Source organism: Impatiens glandulifera, chromosome 1 (genome assembly GCF_907164915.1).
Source record: "Impatiens glandulifera chromosome 1, dImpGla2.1, whole genome shotgun sequence".
Classification (NCBI taxonomy): Eukaryota; Viridiplantae; Streptophyta; class Magnoliopsida; order Ericales; family Balsaminaceae; genus Impatiens; species Impatiens glandulifera.
Window position 1 is genome coordinate 60,219,831 of NC_061862.1, and position 10,434 is coordinate 60,230,264.

Below are 10,434 nucleotides of genomic sequence, written 5' to 3' on the forward strand. Positions count from 1 at the left end.
TCGCCTTCGATTGAAGTGAAAAAATAAATCAATCGACTTCAATTGAAGTTTAAAGATGAAATCAATCGCCTTCGATTGTAGTTTAAATAAAATCAATCGCCTTCGATTGTAGTTTGAAATGGAATCAATCGCTTTCGATTGAAGTTTGAAACGTAATCAATTGCTTTCGATTGAGGTTTAGATGAAACCAATTGACTTCGATTACAGTTTAAAATGAAATCTATCACTTTTGATTGAAGTTGAAACCCATCGCCTTCGATTGAGTTTTTGAAACAATCTTTAAAGTCGGTTTCGTACTTCCTTCCTTGGAGTGTAACGAGAGGATACTGCATGCAACCGATATTCTTCGAGATTAATGTCATCGCTTTAGGGACTTGTCTTTTGCCGTGATGTTTCGCCCTAAGTTTTTTTTCGAGAGAATCGTTCGCTCGAATGTTTAATCTTTCAACCATGCATCATGAGGTTGAGTCTCAATTCTCAAATTCAGAGGTCGGCATGCTTCAGATTCTAAGGCATTGTGATGTTTCTATACTCAAGATATATTTAATAGAATCAATACATTCTTATTCTTGCATTGGAAATTAGACAACAGACTAGATGAACAACAAATGGTGATTTCAATATTTCAACCTCTGTGAGTATTGTTCTATTTTCTTCGGCCTAGCTCTTTTCTTAATGACCGTGGTGTATCTGATAGACTTAAACACTTTGTTCTTACATGGAAATTAAACAAAATCTGAATGAACAACAACAGTATTATGCTTCATATCTCAACCAACACAATCTTGTTTGATTGATTTATTTTTTACTTGAGGTCTTAGATATTTACAGTTGACCTCTAGTTGAGACGAGACATCTCCTTTGTTGATGACATGGTTTCAAGTTTGGACATTTATCTTTTATGAGCTCTCTCTTAAACATCAACTATTTAAGATTTCATCTGGGCTTGAGATAGATCCATTTGCAAAGCGCTTTACTCGGATACCACCAGTTACATCGACTCGTCAAAAGACATCCGTTGGGGAGAAATGCCTTTTACCGCATCCCTACTTATTTCATGGGTACGCTCTTCAGTTTGCCTGACACTAGAAAGGTTTAAGAGTCTAACTCGTTTTTATCTTCCAAAAATGACTTTAGTATCGATATAGGGGTTGATTATTTTGGATAGATTTGTGATCCCAAGTTCTCGTTGGCTTGAACTTTGTGAGGATTTATTTGTTCCATCCCAAGAATAGACTTGTTGGAGATTTTATTTTGATTGGGACCGAGCTCGTGATAAGCTACCTACGTATTCTCATAAAAGGAGAAATCATGTCTGAATGTAGTTTCGAAATTGTATTACAGATAGATCGTGATTCCGCATTTCGTTGATGATGAAATCTTAAGTTTCTGTTGGAATGACAATTGATTGTGGAAATTTTTAAGTGTATGTTGGAATGACAATTGACTTAAACTGGGAAATTTCTTAAGTGTCTGCTGGAGTGGCAATTGACTTAAAACTGAGGAAATTTCTCAAGTGTCTACTGGAGTGACAATTGACTTAATTAAGGCTTGGGAAATTTCTTAAGTGTCTACTAGAGGGACAATTGAATTAAGATTGGGGATGTGATGATTTATTTTCATCTTTTCAAAAATGTCTCTAGTGTTGACATAGAGTTTGGTTATTTTGAGTTTATTAGGACCGAACTCATGATAAACTGCCTACGTATTCTCAAATTAGGTCCGAACGTAGTTCCGAAATTGTATCACGGATAGATCTTGATTCCACATTTCGTTGAGGATCAACATACGTGTTTGTTGGGGGATTACTAGATGTTCAATCTCTTGTGTGAACCGCTGGGAATTGTTTTTATCACTCAATTCTGACCAAATCCATGATAGGCTGCCTACGTACTCTCATAACAAGAAGAGATTAGGTATAAACGTAGTTCAGTTCTTGTGAAGTTAAAAACTGCTTGGGATGAGAAAAACACATTTGTGACCTCTTGAATTAACTGAGTCAATGCACTCATTGGCTATTAATACAACATCATATATTTGACGACTTTTGAGGTACGTCATCTGATTACTAAATATGACTGTCTCTAATACCTTTCTTAATCTGTTGACCAGACATTTTGCGACAATCTTATAAAAAGATGAAACGAGACTAATAAGCCTAAAGTTCTTCACATCAATAAACCATGGAGCTTTACGAATAAGACATATCAAATTAGAGTTCCAACTCTTATCAAATGTTGAAAAATGATCAACTGCTTCCATAATTCTCATCTTAAGAAAATGCCACGCAAGCCAAAGTAATTTGTCGCATCCCAGCGCTTTATCAATTCTGCATTCCTTAATGACCTAATCAACATTTTCTAACGAAAATCGAGCCTCCAACATATCTTTTTGCGCTAAACTAATTGAATAAAAAATAATAGCATTTAATTTAGGTCTAACCTTAAATGACTCTTTAAACAAACTCTTATAAAATTTGACAATACTCGTAGAAATTTCTGGTTCACTATTATGAAAGTCCCCTTCAATCGGGATCAAAAATTAATTGCATTAGTCCTTGCTTGCGAGTTAGAGATCTCATGGGAAAATTTGGTGTTTCTATCTTCGACTTTTAACTATGTAGCTATACTTCGTCGGCGTGCCCCAATCTCCCCTTACAATATCGATTAACTTACTAACAATGTGAATCCGAGAACTAATCTCCTCAACGAAGAGCTCACGAATCTCTTCGACCCCATCAATAACATTAATTTAATTACACAGGTCATTAATTTTAACACAAAATAAAGTTTGATCCCTACCAACCAACTTTTGAAAACCTTAAGTAGATATTTCATTACACACGTCATTGATATTATAATGTTATATTTTATAATGTCTCATTAAATAATTTTGACATTTGAAGTACTAGATATTAAGTTTTATTATTCATTTTCACAATTAGAAAGGGAGTAAGAGATTCATACATGATACGATAGCCCTTACAGGAAGAGACGAAGGGAGAGATATTTTTTTATTTATTATTATTTGTTTTTACATGGGTCTTCTAATTCTCAGGCATCCCCTGCATATACATATACATGAAAGTGTACTAAAAGTAACAAAGATTTAACCCTAAGCATTGCAAAAAGGCATGCAGCATAAGACAGACCTGGCTCTCATTTTCTCTCTAAGTTGTGGCATGAAGTCCTTGATGAAGCTTTTAGTTTAAAAAAAGAAGATAATTCTCACTTTACAGTTTAAACACAAGTCATTCTACATGCTTGTCACAAAAAAATTATTCACAAAATGATTAGATTATAATAAATAAATCTGGTTCATCATAAAAATATTAATTTCTAAATACAATCTCAATGAAGAGATTTTTAAAATAACATTTTAAGTTCATATTTGTCAATATTTCACCAACTCACAAAATGACTTTGCAAAACAACCATATCAATATTTCACCAACTAACAAAAGGACTTATCAAAACAACCCAATAGTTTATCAAAAAAGTCTTTGCAAAATGAAAACAAATCTTCAATAAAACAAAATGCAACCATGGTGCAATAAAATTAGGTTTTTCATATATGAAAATCACCAAAAACATTATTTCTGTAATTGAAGAGAGTTATGCCAAAAACGGGAATGTTTGTGAAAGAAAAAAAATATCACTCAAAACATAAATAATATAAACTGTACAATTTCAAAGCCAATTATTCTCATAAATATTTTATTGAAATAAAAGTGTTTCAAGATTTATCGACAAAACAGGACTCTGCCAAGTCGATTGCACGGGCAAGAGCGGCAGCTTTATTCTCACATTCTCTCTGCTCATCGTTAGGATCACTGTCGGCCACAATTCCAGCCCCGGCTTGAAGATGAGCAACCCAGTCCCGACGTCTGGTCGAGTCCTTGTATGAGTACATGGTGTCGTGTCGCATTCCTGTAGGGAATACGATCGTCCGCAATGCAAGTGCGATATCCATATCACCTGTGAACGAGATTCCACCGAATCCTCCACTATAAGGCCCACGCCTGTTCACTTCCAGCTTATCAATCAATTCCATGGCTTTTACCTGCTTATTATTAGGTTAAAAGCTAAAATTATATTAACTTATAAAATTCTACAGTAAAAATTCATTGTTTATCAAGCTAAAGCAGTTTTTGTAATTGGGAGACGAAGAAGAGACCTTTGGAGCTCCACTAACTGTTCCAACAGGTAATGCAGCTCGAAGTGCATCCCAGTTTGTTAAATGGTCAAGTAACTCTCCTGTAACCTGCAAAAGAAGAATAAACAATTTATAGGCTTTGATATGTACTCTATCTAATATTTTGCAAAATGGGCTGTTTTGGTATTACATTTAAATTGTCTCAATTATGAACTAAAAAATCTACACTTGTCAATGATCAAGAACATCATCCAGAAATGAATTTTTATATCAAATGAAGCCAAACATCAGACTAGAATTTGAATTATGATCCATAAAACAATCTTATACCCAAAAAAAATGATTCCCTATCAATTATAAGTTTGATAATTTCTTAATGGATTGATAAAATACCAATCTATAAACAGGCTCAATGAGTCACATTGCTTGTAAGTTTACGCAATTAAAACTAAACAAGCTCATAGTACATCTGTACAAACAAACAAGACCTCAATACAACTATAAGATTGAATGGAGGAGGTGGAATATATAAGGTTGAAAATGGTCAACTGCAGTGAAGAAGTAAGTTCTTACTGTGGAACTGATGTGCATGACATGAGAATATCGTTCTATATTCATGAGCTTATCGACTGACACAGAACCAGGTTTGGCGACCTGCCATTTGTAAAATAGCATTAAAACACAATACCAATAAACATGAAGAAATCTAGCAGAATGTGTAAGTTACTATATGCAAACGGTAAAATCGAGATTACTTTTCCAACATCATTCCTTCCCAGATCTACAAGCATAATATGCTCAGCACATTGCTTTTCATCATTCAAAAGTTGCTTTTCCAGCATGTAGTCTTCTTTTGGAGTCTTTCCTCTCCTTGTAGTTCCAGCAAGAGGTCGATTAATGATCTTTCCCTGTTAAGAAGATTGTGCAAAATTGGTATTCATCATGCAATAAAATGAAGCAGCCATATTGATTTGTAGAATTTCTTCTTTTTGTATTTATGAAGATGAAATTTTTTCATAGTAAATAACTAAATATAGGAGAATATTAGAAGTCAAGATAAATTTGGCTTATTTATAGTCCAGCTATTGATATCATTTAAAAGTTGCATACGTTCTTAACGCAGGTAAGAATTTCTGGACTAGATGCGACTAGAATAGACCCTCTGGCCTGCAAGATACAACTTTAAATAGTGAGGTCAAAAGACAATAATATTATATGGGAAAAAGTGTTAAAAGTGAGTTCAAGCTGACTTGTAAATATGTCATGTATGGACTCGGATTCACGATTCTCAAGGCCCTGTAAACTTCAAATGGGTCTGCAAAAGTCCTCCGTTCAAACCGTTGACTTAACACAATCTGGAAGATATCCCCAGCTAGTATATGTTCTTTAGCCTGCAAGACTGCATTTGTATATTCTTCACTTGTCATATTGGATTTCTCCAAGGAAGGACCAAAAAGATTTGTGCGGAATTTGATTGATCCTGAAGCCAACCTTGGCCTGCCATTGACAATCAAGTAAAACAAAGGGAATCCCAACGAAAAATAAAACAGTCCAGCAAGAAAATCTCATAATACTCACGGGTCTATATCATGCACTCTGGACGAAAGAGCTTCCAACCGGTTCATTCCATCCCTATAAGCTTCCTCCACAGAAGGAAAACGATCCCTTTGTACCCAGTGTATGACGTACACTTTCTGATGTCATAGAATTTGTCAACCACAAATAGTATCATACATCAACTATGACCAGAATACTCAAGTGTATAAACAAAAATAGCAACACATTCACTTGGGTCACATGAATTATTGAAATTCATTTCAAATAATCCCATTCATCAATCTACTTATCATTCACATCATTCAAATCATCATCGAAAATACAAAATACCCCTAATATCTTTTTTTACCCAAATAATATTTTCAAGAACCTACATCAAACAAAATTATTTAGAAATAATCACTTGGTATATAACTTGTTATGGATACTGTACCCAAATGTGTATGTTTGGTAGAAAGGATATAGTATATAACTTGTTTTAGATTTTTGCATTTCCTTTTAAAATGTGGATGGACAATAGAACACTTTTTTCTAACATTAAAGAATGAAAAAAGAATGTACTTCAGAAGAATTAAGATGCTTGAAAGATAATTCATTTCATTCAGGTTTAAAATTCATGACTTGAAAACAAATAAATAAACATAAATAATAACAAAATGTTAGTTAAGAAAAAAATACTGTCAAAAAGACTTATCACATGCTTTTATAGAAGAGTTGTAAACAGGAAAGAAGTAAAAACCTTCTCAACATGATCGAAGACAAGAACATCATCGTACAAGCCTAAATGAATATCAGGAAGGTTTCTGTCATCCTCCGGGGCACTAGAGAATGGAAGCTTTTTATTTTCTACATAACGCACTGTGTCATATGAGAAATAACCGACCAACCCTCCTAAACAAGAAATATGAAAAACAATAAATTAGTGGTAAGAATAAACAACGGAAACCTAGAGGTGCTACAAACATCACTATAGTAAATAGATCCTCTCATTACTGTAATTAGATTCTCCATAGAAAGTTCTCTAAAAAAATGGCGCACATACATCAACATCATCTATAGTAAGTCGACTCTGAAACGGGTTCTGGTTTAGACATACAAATAATTTTAAACTTGAGCAACACAAGTTTTGGTGTGGGAGTCTGTTAGGACGAAAGGTATGTCAACTTATGCTTCTTACCCTTCTACATCCAACTCTTGCCGTCAACTCTCTCCTAATCTCCATTACATCTCAAAACCTATTCAGCTTTCTCCTTCCAATCCTAATCAGTCACCAATATTGCCTAAAACTAAGAGTTTCAAATGAAGCCTTCATTTGGATGAAGGGACGGAATCCATGAAGCAACCGGAAACCTCTATACACAACACACCTTCACTGGTCTCATTTCTACCACATAAAATACACAATCCTGTATATACACCTTTCATCTCAATTCTATATTAATTTAGGCTTTCCTTATCTGATTTATGTATTGCTCCAGTTACATTTAAGCCTAATTCTAATAGAAGATATATTACAAGTGATAAACGTTGATATAGAATTAGGTTTAAAATCTTGAATTAAATAAACATTATAGATAAAATTGAAGACGAAGATAGAGTTCTTAACATACTAAGAGCACCCTAAATAGTATCATAAGAAGAATTATAGATGAGATGAGGATAGAATTCCTAGATGAGAAGAGGGAATCCAATAGATGATAGATAGAGTATCCTCATAGGAGAAAATAGAAATTCACTAACTATTTTTAGCGCCTTCAAGCCTTATTTATAGCAACCGCTAACCTAAAACTCTTCTCGTATCATAGTGATTCTCATGGAGTTTGGGCATTGAAGGAAGTTAAGATTATTGAATTAGTAGCCTGACATGAATTGATTGTGGCAATGGAGGTATTGGATGAAGACAATGTTGTAAGGTTGTACGAGAAAAACAATTAGAGGAAACAGTTAAGAAAAGAAACTTCTTTAGAAGAGATAATCTGAAAGATATTTCTAGAACAAAATAAGAACCAATGTTCTTGTGATTGAATTATTTTCTGATACTTTACAACCAGGGAATGCATGATAATATGAAGGACAATAAAGAAAAACATAATAATTAAAATATTGGAAAGAAAAAGAGATTACAAGAAGAAAACTAGTCTTTAGGAATAAAACAAATGTTATAAATGGTGATGGGAATGAATCTAATTTCTATAAGTAAATTGTAATTAAGATTGCAACAGGAAATGACAAACGAATGAATGTAGCTTAACCAAATTATGAAGGATATTGTGTCATGATCTTTCAGGAACTCTCCTTAATTAACCCCACCAAGAAGTCTCAAAAAAACTCACACCCATATCTTGCAATTTTCCCTTTCATCTCGAGGACTCCAAATGATGTTTAATATGGTTTGTGTTGGCAAAACTCAAGACAATATCCTTATTGTGGTAAGTATCCTTTGTATCAACAATAGTGATGTTTTCAATGGAATAACATCAACAAAATTTGGTTCATTTGTTGATCAGTTGAAGGTCTTGCTATCTTAACCAGCATGACATGGCAATGCCCACTTCAGCCTAAATAGTAGGACCAACATTCTAGCTAATTCCACCACAATCAAAGATGTGATTTAACTCACCTAACGAAGTTGTCCATTAGGAAGTTTTTAGCATCATTAATAACATTGTGTCTTCTGTATAAATCATATGGAAATTGAATTGTTCTTTATGTCCCTAGGACCATTGTCCCAGTTAGCAGTTTGGGAGGTTTTGCAATTTGACACTCCCCTTATATTCGAAATGCATGTAACAATTTAGTTCCTATTAAAATACATTTTATTTTTAGCAAAAGAATACAAAGTTGATTTTCAAAACTTCTTTTATAAAGCACTCATATAAATCAACCTTCTAAAGCAAATTATTTTAAATAAAGCACCAAGTTTCCAAACATGCTAGATCATATCTGCACATAATTGCAATTTGCAACAAAGAATGATGCATAAGATGAAGGATTCTGAGATCCAACTCTATCTAAATAAGAATGTTAGCATCATAAGGGCTTCATCAACAGATAAAATTTAACATCAGAACAATGGTATCCTTTATATGTTTATAACTTATGCTTAAGATGCAGAACTATTCCAGACGATGTGATTATGCTTATTGCATTCAGAACATAAAGCCGGAAACTGAAACTAGGCCATACCACAAAATGCCCCAGGAAGCTCATCAACAAGTTGAGGTTCCCATTGCTCCATAAATTTTCGAGGAATGGTCATAGGATCTTCTGCAAACTCCTCTGTCTTCCTCCCTTCCTGATGATCCATAAGTGTCACCAGATGTCCTTTAGCGACTAGTTCCATACACGGTTGAGCTCCAATTACACTATACCGTCCCTAACACGATTAATTCCACAATCAGAAGAGCTGGAAACAGTTGGCTATAAGAAATGGAATCAAAATAAGGCAATAGGGAAGAAAAAAAGTAAGAAAGGTCCCAAACAAAAAGTTTGAGACTTACAACATTGGATGCCTGTAGGCCAGGCTCCACGGATTCGAACAGGAAGCTGGGAGCATCTCTGTCATCTTCCTTGACCAAGCAACGGTAAGCCAGCACCGGGGTCAGGTGATCAGAGAATATAGTCCGATAAAGCGGGATCAAATTCCCATTCTTTGCAGCTTCTTTGAACTTGGTCAAATTGTTGACTGCCCACAAAAGAAAAACACAAATCTCCGTTACCCAGTTCATCCACTAGCAGGAGCAATGTGGCACATCCACATGCACTTATAACAAAAAAACAGTTGGAAATTGATCATTTATGAAAGGGATGTTTTTTTTTTTCAATTGTGAACCTATTTAAGATTTTCAATACCCACCCTCATTACAAAATTCAGCCTTGCATTAAACTCTGCTGGACAGAAAGGGAGGTGGGCAGACATACCTGGTAATGGGGATTGAACTGATGAACATGTGACAGTATGGATGCGGGAGATGCGGAGAGGTTGGCGGGTGGAGGCAATGGAAAGACGGCAGCCGGTGGGAAAAGAGATGCGGCGGGTGGAGGAAGTAGCAGTTTGGAGGTGGGAGAGAAGCGTAGGCGAAGAGAGAGCTAGGGTTTCCATTCCTATTGGGGAGGAAGAAAAGTCGTCACCCAGCAATTTCGGTCTGCCGTCACTTATGAAGTGCACTCGATGGATGGATGGCGGCTGCTAATTTCTTGTCCGCGGCCTTTGTTTGAACATCTTACGAAGAAAAAAGGGATTTTTCTTTTTTAGTTTCTAGCTTTTTGTTTTTTTATGCAAATGCAAGTTGACAAATTTTATATATTTTTATTTTAATTCAATAATTTTCGTATAACTCACCAGTCATATGCAAATAATTTTCTTAATTTTATTCACATAAAAAATTAAGTTTATATATATATATATATATATATATATATATATATATATATATATATATATATATATATATATATATATAAAAGCAAATCTCAACTCCACTTAGAGCTTGTTTGAGGAAGGAGTTATTTGGATAAATCCTGGGTTTTGTCCAAATAACCTTTGTATGATGGAATTGATAAAAAACTAGGTTTTTTAAAATTTATACCAATTTTACCCTTTATATATATATATATATATATATATAATATTTTGTAAATGACATAATTTAATTTATATGAAATTAAATAAAATTTTAAAATATAATAAAATAAATATTAAAAAACTTTAAATATTTTAAT

The 10,434-nt window shown here is 34.0% G+C and overlaps 1 protein-coding gene across 1 annotated transcript; it reads right to left on the reverse strand.

The window, feature by feature from the left end:
• Nucleotides 1-3,548: 3,548 nt before the first annotated feature.
• Nucleotides 3,549-9,918, reverse strand: LOC124915588 (anthranilate synthase alpha subunit 2, chloroplastic-like). Its single transcript, XM_047456343.1, has 11 exons — nt 9,634-9,918; nt 9,213-9,397; nt 8,899-9,088; nt 6,452-6,603; nt 5,734-5,849; nt 5,406-5,652; nt 5,266-5,322; nt 4,911-5,063; nt 4,729-4,809; nt 4,177-4,263; nt 3,549-4,062 (listed from the first exon to the last, which is right to left on the reverse strand). The coding sequence occupies exons 1-11, from the start codon at nt 9,812-9,814 to the stop codon at nt 3,736-3,738; spliced, it is 1,776 nt and encodes a 591-aa protein (XP_047312299.1). The 5' UTR covers nt 9,815-9,918; the 3' UTR covers nt 3,549-3,735.
• Nucleotides 9,919-10,434: the final 516 nt, after the last annotated feature.

Coding starts and splice junctions, on each gene's coding strand:
- LOC124915588 (XM_047456343.1), bottom strand. CDS start 9,814: ATGGAAACCCTAGCTCTCTCTTCGCCTACGCTTCTCTCCCACCTCCAA. Junction 9,089..9,212: donor GCCTACAGGCATCCAATGTT/GTAAGTCTCAAA, acceptor TAATCGTGTTAG/GGACGGTATAGTGTAATTGG. Junction 5,653..5,733: donor AGAGTGCATGATATAGACCC/GTGAGTATTATG, acceptor TGTCAATGGCAG/GCCAAGGTTGGCTTCAGGAT.